Genomic DNA, 24,036 nt, shown 5'->3' on the forward strand with positions numbered 1-24,036 from the left:
AGAAGCAGGAGCCACAAACTGAGCCACAAGACATGGTAGTGCAACACCTCAGTTCAGGTTGCAAGGTCTGCAAGGCTCTTACTGGCCTCCTGCAGCTGGTGCAATATGGTCCTGGGCACAAGCAGGGCTGTGGGAGGAGGAAGCACACGATGGATGGCCAGACAAATGCCCCTGCCCACTCCTTATTTCTTTAGCTCCTTAAACTGCAATACAAAACTACTTCTGCACTTCACCTCTGCAGACAAAGGTGCTCCTGCAGTGTTTGCTCCCAAGCACGCAAGAAAGTGTTTCTACCCAGCAGAGCTCAGTGCCACAGGACACTACTGACCCCAGGAGCTCACTAGGGCAAGGAAGGATGGGATGCCTGCAAGCTTGTTCAGAGGTAAATCAACGAAAACCTGTGTGTGTATGGCAGGAAAGCACACAGTGTTGGAACTGTCAGAGAGCTTAACGCTTCAGGTTTTAAGGAATTAGGATCATCACAACTTCTACTGCTCCTTGTGCCATCTCCCAGAGCACATGGTGCTGGCCTTGGAGGAGGATGCTGGGCTGGCAAGCCCTGTGCTCTGGGAGATGCTGCACCTCCTTGACAGTCCGTGTGGACCAGAGGGGTGGGGCATGTTACCTATGTGGAGAGGGCATCCTGCAGCAGGGAGGGCAGAGGTGGGAACAACAGGAGGGACTGAGGCTGAGATAGGGGTTTGCTGCACCAAAGCAGAGCAAAAAGCCTTTTAGAAATAGGCAGGTGGTCATTGTCTCCCGCATGAGAGCAAAAGGACAGGAATTCCATCTTGGCTACCCACCATCTCCCACCCTGCAGCACCTCTGAGATCTGAGTCACTTCATCAATAAGAGGTACCAGTAGCATAGCCATAACTAATTACTGCTCCATCCCAGCTGCAAACCTCCTTCCCTTCACGGTTCCCACCTTGGGATGGCACGGTTAGCCTGCAGGGATCATGCAGTGGCCACCCAGTGAGGCCCCCTCCACTACCATGAGCCCTCTCCAAAGCCATCTTTGGGCCAAGGCCAGTCAGGAGACCCATGTCTGGATGAGGCTGACTTGGGTGGGAGGAAAGCACCAGGGAAGGGCACATGCAGAGTGTGTAACCCCAACTGCTCTCACCTGCCCTGCTCCAAACACATCTCCTTTCACTCTGTCCTGTGGTGGGGGCAGGCAAGGACATGGCCATTCATGCAGGGGGTAAGTGCAAAAGCAAAGGACAAGAGTAGTTAGGGAAAAATGCTTTAATAAGGAGCCGAGTGAACAATAAACATTTGATTTTTTCCCTCCCAGTTTTTTTTTGTGTGCATCCTCCACAAGGAAAATATCTGGTCCCCTCCATGCTCGGTCTCCGGCAGCCCCTCTGAGGGACTGCCATGGGCAACCCTACATGGGAAACACCCTCCCTACCAGCCCTGGGGTGCCAGTATCACTGCCTCCACCCCACTCCACTTGCCAGCTTGGAAACTCAGGGACAGCTCCGTGATCTAAAACATTCTGCTGCTTTCCCCCGCTCTCCTATCTGTTAGTGCCTCATCGCACCTGCAAACAGAGGGGCCTTGAGCCTCAGCTGCTGCAGCTATGACAGAGCCCTTCTGTACCTCTTGCATGTCCCCTCCCAAAAACCCACATGTCCCATTTTAGCTGCCACAAGAATTAATTCCTATTCCTTTGTAATGAACTGCTTGTGCTGCCTGCTAGCCTCAGTTTAAAGGAAAGAAATAATCCCTGGTTGCTGCCACCTGCTTGCAACATTCCCTAATGCTGCACAGGGTTGGGAACACCTTATCAAGCTCAAGAGGAGGCCAGGGCTGGCTGGCCAGGGGCATCTGTATCCTGTACTTCTCCAGCTTGATTTAGTGAGTAGTGGCATTTTGGCTACTGGGAGTGGCTCTTCCGGAGACCAAGAGGTGTGGGCACCTACACTGGGGTGCCCAGACCTGGGTCTAGCTGGGCAGGCACAGTGCCCAGCACAGTCAGGCATCTGTGGGCATCTCACTGCAGTGATATGGGCACTGAGCAGAGCTAAAGGAGCTGGGAGCTGACTTCCAGGCAGGTGCCTTCACGGAGGGAAGTGATTTGAGGAAACCAAGAGCTCTCTCATCCTCTGTTCTCTTCCTACCAGAACTCTCCCCGTCTTATTTAAATTCAGCTTTGGCAGATGCTCTTTTTACAGGAGCTAATTTCGGCAAAGTGTCAAGAAATCCCCGGAGATGATGCTATTTACAAGGCACGAGGGCGGCACGGAGCTACGTTTTATCCGGTGTCGCCGGCATTTCAGCCCCTGTTGTCGCTTCCTTCCTCTCGCATGAAGTCCTGCGGGAAGAGGAAGGCAAGTGTGAGGAACCAGGAGCTGGGGGTTTCTTGCACCCACAGCCTCTCTAGGAGCAGAAGACAGGGCAGGCTGAAGGCAGCCAGCTCCGTGCAGAAACAACAGTCATGTGAGCGCTGCCACGCTGCTCCCTGACTTTCGCCCAAGAGAGGTTGGGTCCTGCCAGGGGAACCAAAGCCATGCATTAGCTCTGAGGCTGGGTGCAGACAGGGAATCTTTATAATGCTGGGGGGAGGAAGTGTAGGACAGTTTTGCATGGGGAAGGTATGTTTTTCAACCACAAGCGCCTGCAAAAAGCTGCCCAAGACATATGGCACAGGGAGGCACCAGGATCTGCAGCCACCCAGCTGAGAACAGGGAGCAGAGGCAGGGCAATGTATCTGGGAGGGCAGGCAGTGGAGAGGTGAGCAGCAAAGAGAGGAACCAGCTGAACTTGGCTCAGTCTGTCAGTCAGTTCCTTAGCACTACCACAGACCTCATCCTGCAGGGATTTGCAATTTGCTGTGTCTGGGGCTTGTCAAACGGAACTTGGAAGAGTCGCTCTGTAGAGGCTGCACAGCTCCTGAGCAAACAGGGCTGGAGGTTCCAGTGAGCATTGGAGGCTTTGCACAGTCACAGGTGAGTGGGAAGGGGCAGGTTAACAAACATCTCACTCTGTGGCTGTTCCTTCCTGCCACCAGCAGCGATTCACGCTGAGAAATGCGCAGCTGGGATAATAATAACCAGGCATACCAAGGGACCAATAGCTCTCAGCACTTTCAGGGCACATGCCCAACAAATTATTCTCCTCCAGGGCAAACCTATTTCCATTCTATTAATGATCTCTGATACCTTGCCCAGTTCCTGTATCCTTGCTTGTAGCAGGATGGTACGAGGATCTTCAATAAACACCATCGGGTGGTTTCTGCAATGGATATCATGGCCAACTAAATGTCTTCCATGGCTGTGCTGGTGGGGTAGAGGGGTGAGGGAGACCTGAAGCAGGTCCCTTCAGCAGAGCCCAGGCTCCCTTCCTGCAGAGGAGAGCCTGGAGGCTCTATTTAATAGCAATCAACCGCAGCAGAATTCCTGACAACCTCACAATGCCCACAGTTGCTCTCCCCATGACCTGGCAGAGATGCTCCTGCCTTGTTCTGGAAGCATGGGCTGTCTGTGGGCTGCCTTTGGGCCCCTCTCTCCGTGTAAGGGGAGAGCCTTGCTGCTGTTTGGGCACAGCAATTACAGCACTGATGTGCCTTGTGGTCTGTGGGTGCCCACTCCTTGTGTGTGCCTCACTTCCTTTGGACTGAAGCACATCTCCAGCCTGATGGAGGATAGGAAAGGTTTGACAATGTGACCAGGGCACAACTTCACCAGTCCAAGCCAGAGTCAGAGCATTTGCATCTCATGTCTTTAAGAGAATCAGTTGCTGGTTTTTTTTGTCCTGAACCTTGATCTCCAGCTGGTTGTGCCTAGTGTGACCCCACCAGACATCCTTTTCCCCGGCATCTTTCACTAGTCCCAAGCTGTCCCTGGGTGTGCTTACACACACTCAGAGCTAGTGGGAGCCAAACACACCCCACTTGGGCTCTACAAGGCTGTCACAGATCTCCTGGCTGGCTCTGCATAAGCCAATGTGACCTTGGGGCCACAAAGCCCCACAAGTTGACTCTCTGGGGCTCCTCACCAGGAGCCATCCCTGAAGGAACCAGAACCATCCTCAGAGTGGATCAATATGTGGCTCTGAAAGCAAGGGCTCAGCACCACCCTGCCCAGAACTGGGGATGCCCTGGGCAACACAGATCTGCCCAGAGGGACCTTTCCCCATATCCAGGGCCCAGGAAGGGTTATCCTTTCCTCGATTATTCCCACCTGCATGGAGGACGAGAAGGGGAGCTCTTTTGCCTGGCCAGCCCTGCTCCAATCTGCCCCTTCCAGACCGAGCAAAGCCCATTCAGCAGCTCCCACCACCCGCAGCCATGGGGATACCGGTGCCTCATCGGCGCAGTGCTGCCCCAGAACACGCTTTCTGGCAGGGAAACCCACCCAACCGCGGGGAGCAAAACGAACGCTGGTGTCCTTGGGAGCCCCGGGCAGCCGCGGCGAAGGGGAGGTGGGTCTGGCCGGCCCGGCCCTGCCCCTTTAAGGGAGAAAGCGCTGCTCGAATTTTGTGAATGGGTGGCCCCGCCCCCGCTCCGCTCGGCCAATCAGCGAGCGCGCTGCGGGGCCGCAGCCGGAGCACGGGTCTCTCTTAAAGGCGCACCGTCCCCACCCGCCCGCCCCCGCCACGACACAAGACAGCACCGCTTCGGAAGCCCCGAGGTGACCTTCAAAGCGGCTCCCAGCCGCCACATGAGGAGTTCCTGAGACACAGGCACACCCATACGTTCCTTAAGAGTGACACACTAGCAACACAAGCCCCAGAGGATGGATGATGACGGATGAGGTGCCGTTTCCCTCACCCTGGCTTCAGGGCTTGGCTTGGACATGGGATGGTCAGGTCCCAGGGATTGGACATCCATGCTGGCCAAAGCACACAGCTGGGCTGAGTTTCCCCCAAAGGCCATGAGCTGCCAAGCCATGGTGCAGGGAGAGCAGGCAGCTGGGAGAGTGGTTTCATCACCCTGCTCTTGTTTTGGAACAGATGAGGAATGTGGGAGCGCTCCCACAGCCCCAGAACCCTAAAGCTTACGAAACCTCCCTGCAAAAACACCCCGTGAGATTCAGCTGTGCAAAATCTACCCCTGCACAGAGGGGGAAGAGCTATGTGGTACCTGCCAAGGGGGAGGGAATGAACAGTGCAGCAATGGGACTGCAATACACACGTGAGGCAGCGTGCAGAGCTTGCCCCTGGCTTCAGCAATAAACCCAGCTCCAGGTCCAGCCTGGTCTCCCCTTGCACTGCAGTGCAGTGCCCCCTCCTTGCTCTGCCTCAGCTCCTCCCGCAGTCTGCTGTAGCCCAGGCTGTGAAATGATCAGATCTAAAAATACCCTTTGAAAGGGGGGGAACAGCCTGGCAGGACATTGCCATGTTTCCTGGACACGTGCAGGTGGGAAGCTGGTTGTGAGGCTGGACAAGTAATGTCAGCCAGGCAGGATGGTCTCTGTGCCAGGGCTTTGGGCACAGGCCCTGGTGTACCTGAGCAGTGCCAGCCCCAAGAGCTATCCAGGCCACAGACTGCAGGAGGCCTTTGCCTGAGGCTGAATACTTGGAATAATTTTTAGGTGCAATGCCAGCGAGACTCCTGCAAGGTGCTTTGTACCTGCAGGCTGCAGGGCTCAGGCAGCTGCTGCCCTGGGGCAAACCCTCTCTTCCTGCAACAGGGCATGAGATTGGCTCCAAATGCTGGCACTGATGCATCCATGCACAGCCTGAACCCCCAGAGCAGGCAGGGCAAAGCCAGAGGAGCCAGGACACAGCAGAGAGCACCTTTCCAAGGACTCACCCTTGGATTCACAAGAGGGATGATTTCCAAACCCACACTCAGTTACTGTCCTCCCCCTGCACTTCCCCCAGCTCCTACCAATGCCGAGGATAATGCATCTCTCAGCGTAGCTTGATACTGATCCTCCAAATCCTAAAGACTATAAACCTTCATGAGCAGTTATCGTGGCTGCTCTATTTTTAACAGTGCTAGTACTGCCTCTGCCACCAGAATCCTGATCTCTGTCCAGCCTCATGCCATTAAGATGCAGTGACATTCCCCCAGCTCCAGCACTCCAGATAGAAAGCAGCTGGCCTGCCAGGCTCTGCCTTCAAGCTTGGTTTGTTTCTTTAAAAAATGGCGAGGAGAGCCTGTTTGTTTCGCAGAAATGCAGCCCGGGCGAATTGTCCCCACCCTTCTGAGGTGCTGGGGTGGCTAAGAGGGGGAGTGGAGTGTGGATGGGTAGAGGACAGGGTGGCAGGTAGAGGACATACCCAGGCTGTGGGTATGGAGGCTCCGCATTTGGGAGCCCTTGGTGGGTTTGTGCTACAGGAGACGGTCTCCAGGGCTTCACTTTGGTTGCTGCAGGAATGTGGTCAGTCACCTGACAAGGCAAAGCAGGAAAGGAGGAACCTGGGAGGTGCTGTGCAGACCCTGCACCGGCTCATCTTGTAAACTCGGTAAACAAAGCAGACAGAGACCCAGCAGGGACAATGCAGTGGCTCATGGAGCTCCTGGCCAAGACACTGATGAGGCTGGCCCCTGATCAGAGCCCATCCTGCTGGAGATGCCTGTGAATGGTCTTGGCTCTTGTTTTTACAGTTACACATGAAACCCATCAGTGTGAATCTCGGCATGAAAGTTGCTCCTGCAGCTGTGCTCCCGTGCGGATGGGCAGGCACAGACAGGAGATGAAGGCAAACAGAGCTGAAGCATTAAACTGGAGAGAGAACAAATGGACTCCAGTTTGTCTGGATGACTCTGGAGCACGGCTGCCTGTGGCTTCCCAGAGCCTCTTCCTCACTGTTCCCTTTCTGCCACTGCATGGAGAGTGCTGCATGCACTCACACCATCAAAATAACTTCAAAACAGGGAGAATGACTTTGATGAATGGAGAGACCAATAGTCCCATGTCCAGCAAGGCCTTCCTATGCAGCCAGAAACACCTTTGTGTCTGCCAAAGATCTTCCTTTAGCCGCTGGTTTTAGATGAAAAGCCCCCAAGTAGAGTAGCAGTAGGTGGCCATGCATGAGATTTTGTTTTGACAGCCTGGTGGCTCTACTGACTTCTTCATACTTTGCTGAAGCTGTACATTGAAGTGGGAGAACTGAAGTCTAAGCATGTTCATCTCTGCAGCAGGAATAGCAAGAGCCTCTAGTAAAGCTGAGGCCGTTCAACCCCAAAATGTCCACCAAAGTGACAGCTCTTACTGACACAGCCCTTGCTGACCCCCCCTTTGAGCAGCAGCATCAGTGGGACACGGGCAGCCAGCTGCCCAGCTGGGTGCCTGTGCTGTGCAGGGCTGATGTGTGTTCAATCTGTGTGTGTTACTGCAGACAGACACCCTCTTGGGTTCAGCACTTTGGAGCCTATGTCTACAATGTCAAAACACAAAATTGCTGGAGAGCATCTGAATGCCCTGGGGCGACCTCCAGGCACAAAGTGGCTCAAGTGACTCTGGGGCAGCAGCCGGGGCCTCTGGGCTGTGGGTTGCTGCTTTTCTTCTCTGCTTCTCCTAAAATAAACATGCTCTCAGACTTGCATGGGGATGCAACGGGGAGGGGGGAGTTTCCCCGGGAGCTGGTTACTTCTGTGTTCCCATTCCTTAAGCATTAGCCACTTCCCAGGATTGTGGGGCTGCAGGGCTGATGTTGCCAGGCTCAGGTTGAGACAAAGCAGTGGTCAGTCTGGCCTGCAGCAATGGCTTCAGCTGCCTGCCCAGTCAGCCCACAGAGAGGACACGGGGTGGTGAGGACAGCAGGGCACGTGCAACCAAGCAACCTGACAGGGGGCTTCTTAGTGGGGCTGCATTCAGCGTCAGACATTCACCACAACAAGGATCAGCTTAATTTCCCCGATGCTCCATGCAACAGCAAACAGCTCCTTGGTGCTCCCCCTCTCACACACCTCGCAGAGAAAACAGAGAGTGGTGGGGCTGCAGCCGAGGCAGGGGAGTGGGGAGCTCACAGCTCAGGCGTCTCTGCAGCTGCAGCATCTGCCGCACGCTGGGCTCATCCTGACCCGCCGCTCCTGCCAGGCAAAGGTGCAGAGCATGGAAACGCCCTTCTCTTCGGCCAAAGGCATATCGGGAAAGCGGAAAAAGCACTCGAGAGAAGGACGGCGGAAGCAGACAGCCGGTCGCCACGCCGGCGGCAGAGCTTGCCTTTCTCTGCCACGTTCCCCAGGGAGCTCCACGGACCTGTTCGGCTCTTGAGCTGTGGGTTATAGGGCAGACTGATGCCTCTTCTTCAGCAGCACGTGCAGCAGGGAGCGCTCCTAACACAATGCCCAGGGCATTTCTTCCAGGGCTGTGTCCTCCCTGGGACACAGGGAGTGGAGTGGGACATTTTTGGCCTCGGCCCAGCAGGGCTAAAGCACAGAGTGCACCTCTCATGCTCACAGCATCCCCACACACCCACAGGCTGTGGGAGCAGCAGCGGCCCCTGCCAGCAAGGTTTCCTGTTCGCCAGTGATCTCAGAGCACACACGCGGTGTCTGTCCTCTGAAGGAGTCTCGCTCGTACTCTCCATCACATTGACCTGCTGTTGCTCAGCGTCAGCTGCAGGGCTGAGCAAGGACAGAACTCTGGCGTTGGTGTCGGCCAGCAAAGCAACAAACCCTTCGGCAGGTGGGAGGGGATGCACGGGCAGGAGAAGGCGGGAGGGGCGGCACCGCCCTGGCGCGATGACAGGGATGAAGTCAGAGTGGCTGCAGAGCCGTGCTGGGAAGCAGGAGAGGGTGGCAGGGAAGAAGAGCGGCGCTTCCTCGCAGGCGCACAGCTCTACTCATCAGCGGCATTGTTCCCCTTTCATTTATCTTTCCAGCTGGCTGCTCTCTGCACAGAGAGCTGGCTGCTCTCTGCTGGCTGCTCTGCTCTCTCCGAGAGCTGCAGCCTTGCCAGCCTGTGAGCACAGGCGAGTGGCATCGGCCCCAGGAGCATCCTCCTGAGTCTTCCCGCTGCAGACACACACAAGCCTCGAGCAGCCCTGCTAAGGCAACCACAAAGCTCAGGAAAAGGTTGAAATGAAGGATTCGGCAAATAAAACTCCACAAGCCCCAGAGCTCAGGTAGGATTGTGCCTGTGTGTGCCTCAACAGGGCATTTTAGCTGGCAAAGTCCCTTTGCTCCTGCCCTGTTGAGGGCTGAACATCCACCTTCCCTTGGAGGGATGGTTTCAGCCCCTAAGCCTCGACAGGAAGCACATGTTGTTGCTGTATTTACCGGCACCACTTCCTCTGTAGCAGCCATTTGCACACTGCAGGGCTACTCAGAGCACACCCATATCCTTGCCAGCAAGCAGAAATTTCCTGTTCCTGGAAGCATTTGTGCAGAGAGGCAATTTATTTGTCGTGCATCTTCCTGGCTAAAGCAGGTTAAGGTGGCTTTTGCTCTGCTAACACTGCAGGGGAGACCTGAGGGCAGGGGAGAGGAAAAAGCCAGGACAGCATAAAACTTATTTACATCAACGGATGCAATAAGAGCATTGCACTTACTTCAGGCAGGACAAGCCAGTTCATCATCTTGCCTTTTATCAGTGGCAGGGTGTCCACTACAGCTCTTGTTCCTGGGCTGATAGCACCAGGGAGGCAGCTGCTCTGCCCTGCAGCTGGTGCTCCCCTGCTCTAGCATTAAATATTGCCTATTATGAAAGCTTCTCTGGTTCTTCCAAGTGCCATTTGCCTTATCTCAGGTGTTTTTCTGAAACCCGCTTTGGAAATGCCAGTGGCAAAAAGCAAGCATCGGAGGCTGGAAAGCAACAAGTCCCCATGGAGCTTGACAGGCACTGGGTGTGTAGGTGTTATCCAGCCCTGACGCTGTCCTGCATGCTGGGGCTGTTGAGAACTGACATGAGAGGTGATGCTGGCAGGAGCTGAGGTGTCCTCAGTGCCTTCGTGTAGGAGTGAGGGGTGAGAAACAGGGCCTGTGCTGCGGTGGATCAGCACAGCCTGACCCCAGGCACGGCTGCTCCCGTGGCATGGTCTCCAACCTGCTGGCATGGGGGACTGCTGGAAATGCTCCCCCTTCACCAGGGCAAGGCCTGTGTTCAGCAATGAAGATGACATCTTGAGGAAAGACTCACCACCATGTTAAAGGACCCCATATTCCAGCCCAGGGGTTGCTGCAGAGGAGCAGTGCTTGCGCCTGCAGCTCTCCAGCACTGCTTAGTTCCAGTTTTCAGGAAAGCTTCTGAGTCTCCACAGAAAGCCGAGTTTCAGGCAGGACTACAGGCATGGCTAAGCCTGGCACTGAACACCACCATCCTGACAGCTTTTCACCTCCAGGTCCCTACTCTGCCTGCAGCCACTCTGTGAAGTGACCATCCTCTGGGATGAAAAAGGCTGCAGATGAGAGCCCTGCCAGAGCACAGTCCTCCCAGAGCCCCATGGAGCCCACCCAGGTCCCCTCTGCTTCCTCCCTCTCAGGGCAGTAACCCCCTGCTCGGGGCTGGCAGCTGCAGTTCCTGCAAATGGGTGACCCCAAAAGCACCACTGCCTGGCACCGAGGACCGGCCCCGTATTGACACAGGCTGGGAAAGAAGGAGGCTGAAAATAAAAAAAAACTTCAGAAAAGAATGACAGGAATTATTTCAGGTCTGGAACAACCTGCCTCACAGTGAGCGAGTGAAGAAGCCAATCTGTTTAGTTTATCTAAGGGAAAGTTAAGAGGGAACTTAGACGCATCTATAAATATCTACATGTTGGGAACACTTCTGATTGCCAAGGTCCTTTATCCTAGCAAACAAAGGCAGCAAAATTTCCTGGTGCTGGGAGCTAAGGCAAGAGAAATCCAGGCTAACAGTAAAGTACAGATTTTTAATGTGAATAACCATCAGGCCAGCCAGGCCAGGGACAGAGCAGATTCTCCATTGCACAAAGCCTTAAAATTAAACCTAGAGGTGTCTGCTGCTAAAGGAGACATTGCAACTCAGCCGAACATTTGGGGCTAGATGCAAGAGCACTCCATGGCCTGGGACAATTAGGAAGAAAATCCCCTAAAATCTGACTGTTTTCAACTGCTCAGGCTCTCACCCCTCATGGGTTTTGCCCTGTGACTCCCCTGTGGTGGTGGTTCCCACCCACTGGCAAATGGAAACAAGCAGCCAAACTCATCCGCCTGTCATGTTCAGAAAACCACTGTCCCACCCTTCCAAAACTGGTAAAGATGTGGTGAATGCTGGAAAATGTAGAGAGAAGCAAGAGGAAAAGGAGAAATTAAACAGTAAGGGAAAAAAATGGGGTGGTACCCATTTTATTGCAGTCCAGAATAAGAAGGAAAACATTTAAAAAAAGGACAGGAAAGAGGCAGTGCAATTTTTGTATTTAAAATACTTTGGAAGAAGACTTAGGCTTAGCAAACAAACATTATTTCAGACTATGCCAAGGAAAACAACATTTTCATATAATTTTAAATCTGTGGTGAGCTCCATTCATCCTGGCCACTTCATCCCTCCCAGAAGCGCATTTTGCCCTTCACTCATCCCTAAAACTCCCCTCAAATGCGTAGCCCAAACGATGCACTCGCACCAGGAGGGAGCCGAGATTTACGATGCACATCCAAATAAATGGTGTTTCCAAGTAAACAAGACAGCAGAGAAAAGCTCCCGGTAAGCTGAGGAACGGACCTGCCATTTAAGAGCTCAGAGAAAAAAAAAAATACGGAAATCTGCAACGTGGGAGCGTGCCAGCGCCGGAGGGGAGAGGGACAGGGCTGGGAGGATTTCCAGCTCCACGCAGCCTCTTTATTCCTGCGCCATACCCACCTGCCCTCCGAGCCCTGAGGGCTGACACTGGGCCGTGGCAAATAACAACGCAAGGGGATGATGTCGGGGTCGTCCAGCCCCTGGCACAGGTGACTGCTCGATTTTTTTAGTGTGAGCATCGCCAGAACGGCCATGAGGGGAGGGAAGCGCCTCCACAGCACCATCCCTGCAGCGCTCCGAGCACGATGGCCCCGGGGCTGTCCCTCAGTGCCAGCCGCTGGCAGGGTGGGATGTGGCGTGGGGCCCACGGAGGCTCACCTGGGGCAGGGTGCTGTGAGAGCTGAGCACCAGGCTGCAGACACTGGCTGGTGCCTCTGTCCTCCGTGCTGTCACCCTCACCAGCCGTGGCGGAGTCCCCGGCGCGCTGTCCCCGCTCCCCGTGGGAAGCCTCCGCTCGCGGTCCCAGGAGGAATCCTGAAACGAGACAGGGGGTACATGCGGGTAGGGCAGGCCAGCTGCCTTCAGGCCCCCCACTGCTTCTGGAAGGGCCAAAAGGAGCTTTCCCCCATGCAAGGGGCTCATAGTGAGCATCCCACCGCTGGTGTCAGCCTGCCTGGCCCTGCCCCCCGCAGGCTTTCTTTCTGGCTGTCCCACTTCACATTTCAGCAACACAAGATGCCTCAAACACATTTTTTTGGAGAAAGGAGGAAGGATTTGATGGTGTCAATGGCTTGGGCTGTGTTCAGTGCAAGGAAGCCCCAAGACTGGCTGCTTTGCTCCTCCCCACTGCAGACAGGGCACGGTGAGGGGAGCAGGGGCACCCCTCACACCAGCTGTGCCAGGCCCATGGCTGCTTCCCTGCTTGTTTCCACATAATTGATTTTTAAAATTCTTTATTGATTTTTAAAATTCTTTATTGTCACATTTCCTTGGGGACTCACAGACTGGTCTGGCTGGAGGCACTGGTGGCTGTTGCCACCACAGGTGGATGGATCAAGGCTATAGGACACCCAAAAAACCAAAGCAGGATCCCACTGCCTATGGTATAACATCACTAAAAATTCATCCATAAACACATACTAGATTTGCAGGTTTGCCTTTAACTAGAGGGACTGGCAGTGTGAGGGGGGTCAAGAAAAAATGGGACTAAAATGGTTCCTGAGTCAGAGGGACACAGATATCTCCTGCACTGATTGTGGGCACTTTTGTTGCCCCTATTGTTGATCCCCAAACTCCTTTAAAGTGTTCTTCCTTAGTTAATATCATTCAGTTCCATTTTCCTTGTGAGACACTCAAATTTGGTGTCCCCCCAGGTGTACGATGGAAAGCCAGTTCAGTCTGTGAGGCAGAAAATGGTGTTTATCTGATAGGATTATTTCCCTGATTTTTGCATTTCTGCAGAAACGTTCCTGGATCCCCAGATCAAGGGGATCCCACAGCATCCCTTGGCAGGGCACGAGGCAGTGAGAGGGGGATGGGAAGACGGCCTGCAAAGGCACAAGGCAATTTTATTTACCTTGTTGTCTTTGAGATAAGTGAGACCCTACTGCTCAATTCCTGCCTCCCCACCTGGTGCTCTATCTTTCAAAAGCCTCTAGCCAGAACAGCCTTTAAAAGGCTGTTGAAAATTAAAAAGAATGCAAATAAGAGAGACAGAAGTTATCTGAGAGCTGGGGAAAAATCCTGAAAAGGGAATCTTAAAGGACTCAACCTACTTCACTTATCAAAAGCAGCCTGCGAGGTGGCTGGATCAGAGAGCTGAAATGCCTCCATGGGAGACAGTGTCAGACAGGAGCAAGTAATCCAGCTGCAACAGCAGAGCAGGAACCAGAGCTGGAACTGCAGCTGTTCACGTTAGGAGTAATTCAATTAACACTTGTGAACCAGAGAAGTTGCCTCATTAATGAGACAAGCTATGACAGAGAAGGTGTGGAAACAGTCTGGATGAGAGCTGGGCAGGCTGTGGTGGCCAGCAGCCTCCTGTGCTCCTTGCCTTCCTCTCAGTGCAGGAGTGTGCAGAGTCTGACCCCGCAACATTATGAGTTTGGCTCTTACCTCAGGCAGGTTTTGGGGCTCTCCGGGGGTCACCACAGAGCTGGGCTCGCTGGCCCCATGCTGCTGCCTGGCTGGGCCATGATGTGCATCCAGGCTCGGAGATTGCAGGGGTGCAGAGCGCAGTGTGAAATCATAGAATTCATGGATATCTGCAAAACAGCACGAGAAACATCCACAGGACCTGGGAGGCAGCCTGAGGCCAGCTCCTGTGCGTGGTGCAGCACCCGTGCCCTCCCACTCTGCCTCCAGAGCATCATAGGTCTGAGCCCTCTGTGAGAGGCTGGCACCCTGGGAGAGGGCTCTGCTGGCTCCCCACACTTGCTGCATTGCCCACCACACCCCTTCTGAAGGCAAGAGGTGTAGAGGGGTGCCTGGCTCAGAGGGCAGTGCCCCATGGCTCTGGAAGGCACAGGCATATCCAAGGAGCAATGACCACGCAGTCCACAGGGTCTAAGAGCAAACCATGCTCAGCAACATCAATCCGAAACTCACCCCATCCTGCTCGCCAGGCTGTGCCAGCCCCAGGATTGGTGCCACTACCCTTTTGCTCCAAAAACCCTCCTGCACCAGGCAGCCCCTGCCTGCCTCTCTGCCCTGACATGGATGGGCATTTCCCTCCCCATCACTGCTCCCCAGCAGCCCTGGCTTGTGGAAGGGCTCCTTTCCCAGGAGTACAGGCAGAGGGCACAGGGCACCAGGAGGGCAGGCTCACAGTGTACCAGCTCTACACTACAGCTGTGTCATCTCCAGCTCCTTCCCTGATAAATTCTGTCTTCCCTCCTGGCATGATTTACCTGTGCACTGCCACAAGCAGATGTCAGGTATCCTCATTCTGGGCTCCAAGGACCTGAGTCTGCTGCTGTAAACCATAGTGGCTCCAGAGGGGCTGTGGGAGCCCAGACCCCCTCCAGGAGGATTTTACCCTCTCCTGGTCACACACAGAGGATTCCAGGGAGCAGCAGGGATGCAGTGGGCTTTGTTCCTCCCTAAGGAAGCCCCCACTGCTGTGCACTCAAGCAGCCACTGGCCCCTGGCAGCCCCCAGTTCATCTCCAGGGCCAGCACCTCCATGGGAGCAACAAAAGCCAATATGTCCATTGCAGAAATGTTTAATTTCAGAAGGGGAACTATATCAAAAGTGAGAAACTTTTATATGAAGAAACTGAAAGGGGTTACAAAAATTTGTGGCAGGCTCTGAGCCTATCCAGACTCACTGGGACATCAGAGCAGACGTGCAGTGCCTGGCTGAAGGATACCGTAAAGGCAAAAGGGAGGAAAGCAAGGCTCGACCTCAGGGGAAGGGACGCTATTGAAAGTGAGAAGACATTCATCTAAACAGCTGAATCTGCATCTAAATGAGAAAACCAGAAAGGATGGTAAATGCTGCCAGGTTAGAGGTAAAGCTCCAAAAGGTCGGCCAAGAGAGTTTGGTAAACGCCTTGCAAAAGCCATAAAAAAGTAATAAATCCCTTCAAGCACCTGGGAAACAGGAAGCCTGGCAGAGTCAGCAGGGCCAAAAAGTCACGGCAACATAAATAAGCACTCGGAGCAGGAAAAGCCACAGCAGGAACCTGAGTTCATTTTCTGTACCTGCGTCTGCTGTGGAGGAAGCCGGAGAGCTCCTCTTCTGCGAGTGACCTGAAGGGCAAGCAGTGGGGCCCAGCTTGAGGGGGACGTGGCCATTCCCATGGCACTCCCTGGGAGCCCATGGGTGAAGTGGCTGCACCAGCCCTTCAGTCTGTGATTTCTCACCTGCAGCTGTGCCACACCAAGGCACCACGGGGTATTAAATGCCCACGTTACATAGATTTTCAAAGGAAATCTGGTGAGCATTTGGCAGCATGAGCAGGGACATGCTGACCACTGCCTGAGGCTGTTTCCCAGGTGTAGCAGGATGCTCTGCCTAAGTGTGGATATGGCAGCTCAAAATTTGTCTCACAATTTATCAGTGAAGGCCTGAGCAAGGAGGGTCTGCTGAGCAATGATAAGATCGAGCGAGGAGGGTCTGCTGTTCTTAGTGCTGAGGAATGCTGAGACCAGCTTGATCAAACTCTCAAACTCCACCAGAAGGACATGCAAGACAAGTGCTCCCTGACTGAATCTGGGAGCAGCAAAAATGTGCAGGCTCTGATATGGAAGTGAGAGTCAGGAGTGGCGAGAAGAAGAAACTAAAAGAGCTGCTCACACCTTTTCCAGCACAAAGCACGTTTTGGTGATTAAAGCTGATAACACATAATCTGAAAAATGCAAATGACTGACAGTCAATCACTTTATACTATAAAAGGCCAGTCCTACTTTTGCACAGTGAGGACTTGTATCATACCTAAGGTCTGCGAAGATCCTTCCCTTGAATGGGGACATCCCTCAAGGTTACTCCTTGAGGCTGAGTGAAAGAGATTTACCCACAGTGATTGGTATGGGTGAGTAACATCAATCTCTACTTAATAATTTTTTACCTAGCTTTAATAGAATTGCTCCAATATTGCTTCACAAGCAGTGCACTACACTAATAGTTATAGCTATTCATACTGTGTAGTAAATAATTCTGATTAAGCCTTTCTTTTCTAATCATCACTACTGTAATCAACATAAATAAATAATTTAATATATTTATATAAATGTATTAGGCCATCCTTAATCCTGCGGGACAAAGTTGTATAAAGGTTCAATTACACCTGTATAATCTTTTAGACATAAAACAGTGACAAAGTCTGGGGCTAAGATTGGATCCAGCTGCACCCAGGCTCCTCTCTGAGGAGTTTAGAAAGCAAGGGGGTCCTTTCAGCTCCTCATGACTCAAAAGGAGGGCTTCTCCAATAAACTTTGTCTGAAGCTCCCACTCTGCCCACAGCACCAGGGATGCTTTCACAAAGCAGGATGGCACTCCCAGACACAAGTGCCCATCCTCTCTCCCTGTGCTTAACCACATGCCCAATCACCACAGCAGCACATCCATGCTGCAGATGGGATGAGAGCAGCATCAACCCCCATCTTCCAGCTCCCTGGGGCTGCCTGGTCTGGTGACCTCCCAGCTGCAGGGAAAAAGCTGCTATAAATCTCGGCTGCTGGCAGACAAGCTGGGTGCCCACGGGGAGCCCAGCCAGGCTCTGCTGTCCTGTGCCCTGGGAGACATGGGGCAGCTGGCAATGATGGGAGCAGTGGGAGTCCCCAGATCTACCCACTGCACCTGGGGTACCCCTCCACAACCCCCCAGCTGCAGAACACGCTGCTGGCAGCCCCTGAAGCCTTCCCAAATCAGACATGAGGTCACAGCAAGCGGTCACTGCACAGCCAGACAAACTGGACTTTGTTTTTGTGCTAAAACATCTCTCCCTCTGGTTATAAAAATAATAATTGCATAACAGGATAGCAGCGGCTCCTGGCTGCATGGATTGCATTTGGAACACACAAAACTCTGCAAGAATGAAAATGGGATTTGAACAGCCCCACTGTGGGGGTGCAGTGCTGCTGGCATCCCTGTTTGTCACCCATCTGCTGCAAGAACACAGCCTGGGGCAGCCAAGCTGGCAAGGTGCCTGCAGAGCAGAAAACTTGTCCCCTGAAGCAGCCACTCTCCACCTCCAAAACCCTCAGCCCGGTTTAGGTGCTTGCCAGAAGAGGGAATTGTTGCTGGCACCAGGGATTAGAGGAGTTTCAGGGTTGGTGGACGGGGTTCAGGCAGCAAAGGACGTGGCCGTGACAGAAGTGCATTTTAGAAGACATGCATGTGGCATTAAAGATAATTTAAATGTATGCCAGCTTCCCTCATTTCTTACGAGCATCACAAGTTGCACACAAATCTGCCTCACCTGTGCTCTTTAAGAGCAGCACTACCTGAAAAGCCTCCGTAAGAGGATGTTGTGGTAGCAAAAGATGATGCTGCATGTTCTGCCTTACAGCCCAGTTTCTGTGTGATGACAGTGTAAATCCATTCTGGATCTAACAAAGAAAAGTAACTCAAGATTTACAGACATTAGAATTTTTCCAACAATTTCCTCCTGGGGTTAATTCATCAAATAAATGTCATTAAATATTTTACAGCACCAGCATCTGAGGGTTAATGCAGCGTCCTTGTGCCAGCACATGCACTTCCAAAAAATGACATTTCTTCCCCAGCATGTGCTCTGGCACCAGCTGCATCACCACAGACTTGAAACCTCAGCCTCACACCAGACCCTCAGCCATGGCCCCACTGCCATAGGGAGGATTCCTGCCACAGCAGATCTTTCAAGAAAGCTACAAGTTTCTATTCTTGCTATGGGCAAACCTAAAAGAGGAGGAGTCCTCAGCGATGGGAATCCTCCAGATTCCTCCAGTTTTCCGCCCTGGCTCCTGCAGCCACCCAGGGAAGCCACAACCACCATCCCCAGGAGCGCTGCTGGCAAGCTGAACTCCCGGCAGGAGTTTTGCACCCTGGGAAGCACTGCCTGCCTCTCCTGCCTTCACCACAGCTCTGGGAGGAACCTTTTCTGGGGTAAAAGGAGCCGCAGGGGAGGGTTGAGGGTCCAAGCAGCCAACAGAGCAACACTGAGGTCTGCACCAGCCACTGCTCAGGTACAGGAGATGAGCTGAATCCCAGAGGGCTTTTGGGAGGAGCACGGCCCCTTGGGCTGCTGGCAGCTGGGATGGCCAGACGTAGACAAACCCTGCCTGTCCACCCAGCTTCTCCCGCTGCAAAGGGCACAACGGCCCCTTTCAGCCCCGGCTCTGGGAAGGAAAGGTCAGGGAGCTGCTCTTGTGTGCGAGACCCATCCTCCTCTCCAGGAGAGAAGACCAAGCATCTCCCTGAGGGGCTCCCAGTAGCAAAGGAAAAGCAGGGCCACCGTCACGCCAGTCCAGGCTCCTCGATCGCCCTTTAGCTGGGCTGTTTCCCTGCAAGTCACGCACTTGGCTCCACAGCCTCAGACACGGGGAGAGAGGGGCCAGGAGAAGGGAGCCAGCACAGCCTGTTTTCCCTCCGAGCAGCCAAGGAATTTCTTTTGTGCGGAGCAGGGTTTGGCACATTCCAGCGCAGAGCAGCTCCCGCATCGCTGTGCCGTGCCGAGCCAGCCGCGGCACCCGCCGGGACAGGAGCAGTCCTGGCAGAGTCAGTGTGCCCCAGGCATGGGCAGCTCCAGGGACAGGGAGGTGGTCACAAGGATTTAAGGGGCTGTCCTGTGCTCTGGCAGAACATGGTGCATGTGCAGAGCAACACCACGCACGATCACAGTAACAGACACATCCAGCACTACACAGATGCATCCTGGACACAACACAAACTTTATCTGAACATCCCAGCAGATCCTCCCCCGGGATTTCTAGAGTCCCAAAACCAGATTATTCTTGAAAAAAAATTACATGGAAAGTCATATCCCTGGCATTTTTCATATGGACCAACTTGGCAAACTCCAAGATATTTTTCACTTCTGGTAGCTCTAATGCATTTTGATGCTCAAACTCCAGCCAGCCAATGCATGCCTTAGGAAAGCATTACCTGCAGGAGCAGATGACCTGAGGACAGGGATAGACTATGCTCACACATTCATCATCCCCAGGGGTTGAAAAAAAGCAGGGCCTTGTTGCTGAAAGGCTGCAAGAGGAGGCTAAGGCCTCTCCAGAGCCAGAAGCATCTGGCATGGTGTGGGGCAGTGAGATGGGAGCCTCTGCACTGAGAGGTGTATCTGTGGCTCTTCTGCAAATCCTCCTCCCTCAGATAAACACTGCACCAGCGCTGTGACTCGGAGAAACTTCAGTCAGAGACACAGCAGCCCACTGGGAAAAGGAGGGGTGAAAAGCAAATAAAATAGAAATGTCCTATCACCCTTCCAGAGCTGTCACTGTGCTCCAGGGGGTCTGGACCGTGGACATGAGGCAACCCAGTGCGTGCCAGCTGTGTGTGGTCACAGCAAGCACTGCAGCCAGACACAATGTCCATGCTGGGACAGAGGAATTCACAAACCTACTCCAAGGGAAGCAGGGGGGAGGGGGCGGAAGTAATTAATGCAAATTCCTAGTTTAGGTAAACACATCTAGAGAAAGCTCGCTCTGGCACGGGGAATTAATATCCTGTTAAACCAGTTGAAAAGGTCACCAGCAAATCAAGCGACACTCCCGACACTCCCTCGTGCCAGCGCTGACAGGGCACCAAGACAGAGGGTTGAGAGCAGGGAGCTGGGAGCTCTGTGCAGCATCCGCCTGCCAGCGTGCAGCTGCAGCCGGCTCGGCGCGTGTGCAGACGTGTTCTCTGCAGCTACACTCTCTCCACAACACTTCTGCACTAATATCAACAGCCCTGGGCCTCGGGAAAGCTGCTTCACTGCCTTCACACAGCCCCAGGGAGGACTGGCAGAGCACACAAAAGCAGCCAGGGGTGTTGGGTTCGTGTCAGGTTTGCCGAGGCGATCACAGCCCTGCTTGGGTTCACCGCCTCCAGGGTGGGGCAAATCGTGGGCTGGGGACCATTTAGAGAACGGGTTGTATAAATTAAGAATCAAGAAAGGAGATGCACACTGGTCCCTTCAGCGTGGGGGCCCACCTGCCCCGGGGAGGCCTCCCTAGCCACGTGTCTCTGCTGGCACAGACATTCCAGCACAAGACCTTCAAAAGGACATGCTGGGACTGAAGGCCTCGAGGTGATGCTCCAACAGCAAGAAAGAAGAAAGGAAAGAATAAAATAGCTCAAGACACACCACTCAATTTCATCTTCAATGGAAAACCTGAAGCACAGAGGAGCTGCTGGCAACTCACATCTCTGCAGGCACAGAAGTGGGTCTCTGGCTGCAGAGGTGTGAAGAAAAGGTGAGAGCTGGCAAGAGACAAGACAGGCGGTGAGGGGGAGCACCAGGGCTGTGATAGCCTTGGGTCAAAATGCACTGAGAATGAGCCACACACCACATGTGCACCTCTGCACCCTGGGGACTGGGACTCCCTCTAAGAGTGCAGAGCCTTTGGGGTGCTTTCCCTTCCTTCCCACCAGAAAAACCAAGCTTCTCTCCCAGTAGACCCAGGAAAAGAAACCACCAGGGCTGCATGTGTTTCCTGAGGCCCACAGCGAATAGAACTTAAGGAGAGGAGCTGAGTGGGAGCTCCTGCCCCTCTCCACACACTGCTGCTTCTGCAAATGGTTCTCTGGGATTAACTCCGAAATTAGTGCTCTAAGTCAACCATCACAGCCAGGATTTGGTCTGATTTAGCAGGGAATGGAGTCAAGCAGCTTCAGAGTCCAAACCCATTGAATTTTGTTTTCCTTAAAAAAACACTTTGCAAAGAAAGGGCATTTTCAAATGCTCTTATCAGCAAGATAGCCCTGTGTCTTGCACAGAGAAGCTGCAAAGTCCAGCAAGACTCCAGCTGTATTTGTCTAAATCTACATGGAGAACTTTATACAGTGCTAAAAATGCCATTTTCTGGTGTCCAGCCCCAAGATGAGCCTTGCTGTCAAGTCTATTTCTTGTGTGAAATGGAGCTGGTGGAACAGTGTGTTTCTCACAAGTGCTTGTGTGTCTAAGTGCGAAAAAGGCCAGAATACCCCAAAGGAGCTTGGATACATGTGGATTCTCTCTTAAAGATAGAAAAATTTAGTTTCCCTTCAATTTGGCAGCAGGAGTGGAAAGCAGCAGGTTGTGATGAGGCTGGGGTGGGGTGTCCTTGTACGGCAGCAGAACTGGAAACCCAGCGGTGGCTGCGGATACACCAGGCCTGCACTGTACAGAGGGTGCTCATAGCATGGCAGGATCCTTTAGCAGGTGCTGGATAGATCTGGCATGACCAGATGAAGAAGGGTTTACCCTTTGTCTTTAATCACCCAACTGAGGAATCGCATCACAAACACCCAGCGACTGCAGCCCTGACCCCCGGTATCTCCTGCCCAAGTCCTGGAGGGAAAAGACAGCCCAGCTCCCTGGAATCACGTGCCATGTCTTTGCACAGGATGTGCCCTGTCTGGTCAGTGCCAGGCACCTGTGCAGGATCAGGCCCCTGGGAGGCCCCGCTAACCACAAAGCCACAGGGACTGCGAGGCAGGAGCTTACCCAGCAGAGCCTGGAAGAGTTCACTTTGGAAGATGTGCGAGACTTTTCCAATGGAGGCTTTTAGCTCCTGCTCCTCCGGGGACCGCAAGGTGCTTTGGTATCTGGTCAGAATTTCCACTGCCCGTTCAGTGTCTGCAGAGATGACACAGGAATAACAAGGCATTAACACTGAAGAATGTTAAGGGAAGGCTCAAGTGCAGGCTTGAATAACGCCTCCAGTTGCCTTCCAGTTTGGATTTTTAAGAATCAGACAGCCACAGAAGCAGCCTCCTCACTCACACCAGGATGAGCTAACCCTGCTGAGAGGTGCAGGGGCTGGAGGGGAGGTGTTTCTGCCAAAAACCCTGAAAATCAGGGGCTAAAATCAGGTCTGTTCACCTCTGAACCCTGTGGCACTGGGCAGCCTGAACACCTCTGCCACCTCCCAGGCAGAGAAGCCATTCAGGAGCTGGACACATCCAGGTTGCACAGGGCTATGAATACTACTGCAGGAGCTGCAGTCTCCCACATGGGGCCAGATGGCTGCAGCAACGCTGAGTGTGGGCCCATTCACATAGTGCAAACAGCTCAGCTCCATGAGTGGCGAAACTTGGGTTTCTACAGGATGAAGCTCAAGAATTGCTCAACGCAGCAAGCAGCTGTGGGTCAGCAGGAGACAAGTGGGAAAGGAACACGATGCCTTGGGGTCAAAGGAGATGCTGGCCAGGAGGGGAGCTGGAGGCTGCCACGAAGCAATGCTTTGGTTAAAGACTGGGCTCCCATAGCTATGTGAAAACCCTGGACCTGAAATAGTGGAGCTGTGATCTCTGTGCCTGGACACCTCCATGCTTCTCTAGGCAGGCAGCCAGAGCTGCCAGTGCAGCCCAAACCTCAGATGTGACCCACATCTCAGGCAGGTGGGGAGCTCCTGTGGACCTTGAGACTGTCCCAGCCCTATCAGTGGATATTTCCCTTTGTCACCCAGGCAGCCTGCAGACAAAGAGCGTCTGTGTGAGGAGGCAGAGAAGCTGTCCTGCCACTGCTGGAGACTCATCTTTTAAGCCAGGAACTCATGCAGAAAGGATGACCCTGCTCATCACAGGGCTCTTGGCAGAGAATTCAGGTCATCAGACAAGGGGGCCTGTGTCTGCTAGGGTGTGTGCCACCTGGTATCCCAGCTCGCCCAGACTCCCAGCTCCTCCTCGGCCGAAAGGGAAAGGGGGTCCTCCTGCCTGTGTCCCCAGCCCACAGTGACTCATCGTGGGAGCAGAACAAGGAAAGGAGTGTGGGGAAGCGTGAATAGCTCCGACTCAGAGCTGGGCTCCATGAAAAGCAGGGACTTCCCTAAGCTTTATGGGGATCCTAGCCCTGTGCTATCACTAAGAGCTTCCTTTTCTGCAAGATAAGACAGTGGCTTCAGACACTGCCCAGCATCCCATGATCAGGACTGAGATATCTTTGCCTGGTCATTCCTGACCTTATTTGCAAAAGCTAAAGAAACAGATGAAAAACCGGGGCCACCACATCAGGTCACAAAGACTGCGAACCTGGTGTGAACTTCCCACCCCAGTCCAGGCTGTGCAGAAAGAGCAGCACGCACCCTACGCTGACTTCTGTGCTGCTGGACACCAGCACTGGGTGACAGCTGGCTGGAGCAGGGGAGCACTGGCTCTGGACAACCAAACCTGGGGAAGTGCTGTGCACCTGGCATAGGGGTGAGACCGGAGGAACCTTCTTACAGCACCCAAGAAAGAGCACGTGTTGTCCAGGGCCCATCTCACTATGCCTCAAGGTGCATTCAAGTCCCACTTACAGAAGATCCCTCCTCGCAGGACCCACACCTCCACGCCCACCCTCCTCCCCGCAGCACCCAAGGGCTGTGAGAGTGCAGCATCCCACGGTCACCCGCTCCGAGCCACGGGGACACGTCCACAGCCCGAGGAGGGCGTGAAGCGAGGGCGCCCCGTCCTCGGCTCTTAACCCCTGGCTTGCACGGCCGCCCGCAGCGGGGAGCGAGGGCGGGAGCTGCCCGGCAGGGGCGCGGAGCACCGGGCGCGGTCCCAGCGCCGGCACCGGCGGGGCGGACACTTGTTGAGCGCGGGGGGCGCGGTGCCCGGCGCGGCGGGCAGGGGAGGGCAGGGCAGGGCCGGTCCGGTCAGTGCCCTCCTTACCTTCCCGGCGGATCATCGCTCCGCCGTGGCCGACGGCCGCTCCGCTCGGTGCCAGCCCGAGAGCGGCCGAGCCGCCGCCCGCCCCGCCCCGCCCCGCAGGGACCGGCCGGGCTGTATCCCCCTTTTTTTTTTTTTTTTTTTTTTTTTTTTTTTTTTTTTTTTT

The 24,036-nt window shown here is 53.9% G+C and overlaps 1 protein-coding gene across 2 annotated transcripts; it reads right to left on the minus strand.

The window, feature by feature from the left end:
* Positions 1-1,252: 1,252 nt before the first annotated feature.
* On the minus strand, positions 1,253-23,948 carry LOC113970997 (disks large homolog 1-like). Of its 2 annotated transcripts, XM_027690456.1 has the most exons (5): positions 23,874-23,948; positions 21,724-21,855; positions 13,716-13,864; positions 11,979-12,134; positions 1,253-2,320 (listed from the first exon to the last, which is right to left on the minus strand). In XM_027690456.1, the coding sequence occupies exons 1-5, from the start codon at positions 23,887-23,889 to the stop codon at positions 2,282-2,284; spliced, it is 492 nt and encodes a 163-aa protein (XP_027546257.1). In that variant the 5' UTR covers positions 23,890-23,948; the 3' UTR covers positions 1,253-2,281. The 2 variants fall into 2 exon arrangements, with proteins under 2 accessions (XP_027546257.1, XP_027546256.1); XM_027690455.1 differs by lacking the exon at positions 1,253-2,320 and having other exon boundaries at positions 11,194-12,134.
* Between the last annotated feature and the right edge of the window lie 88 nt (positions 23,949-24,036).

This window comes from Neopelma chrysocephalum, unplaced genomic scaffold, assembly GCF_003984885.1.
Source record: "Neopelma chrysocephalum unplaced genomic scaffold, ASM398488v2 Primary Assembly neopelma1_81, whole genome shotgun sequence".
NCBI lineage: Eukaryota > Metazoa > Chordata > Aves > Passeriformes > Pipridae > Neopelma > Neopelma chrysocephalum.

What these genes read in the sequence shown, in the direction of transcription:
- LOC113970997 (XM_027690455.1), bottom strand. An exon ending in ACTCTTCCAGGCTCTGCTGG is followed by an intron (nt 13,865 to 21,723) that starts GTAAGCTCCTGC and finishes GCTGTTTTGCAG; the next exon opens with ATATCCATGAATTCTATGAT. An exon ending in AGCCCCAAAACCTGCCTGAG is followed by an intron (nt 12,135 to 13,715) that starts GTAAGAGCCAAA and finishes GTCTCGTTTCAG; the next exon opens with GATTCCTCCTGGGACCGCGA.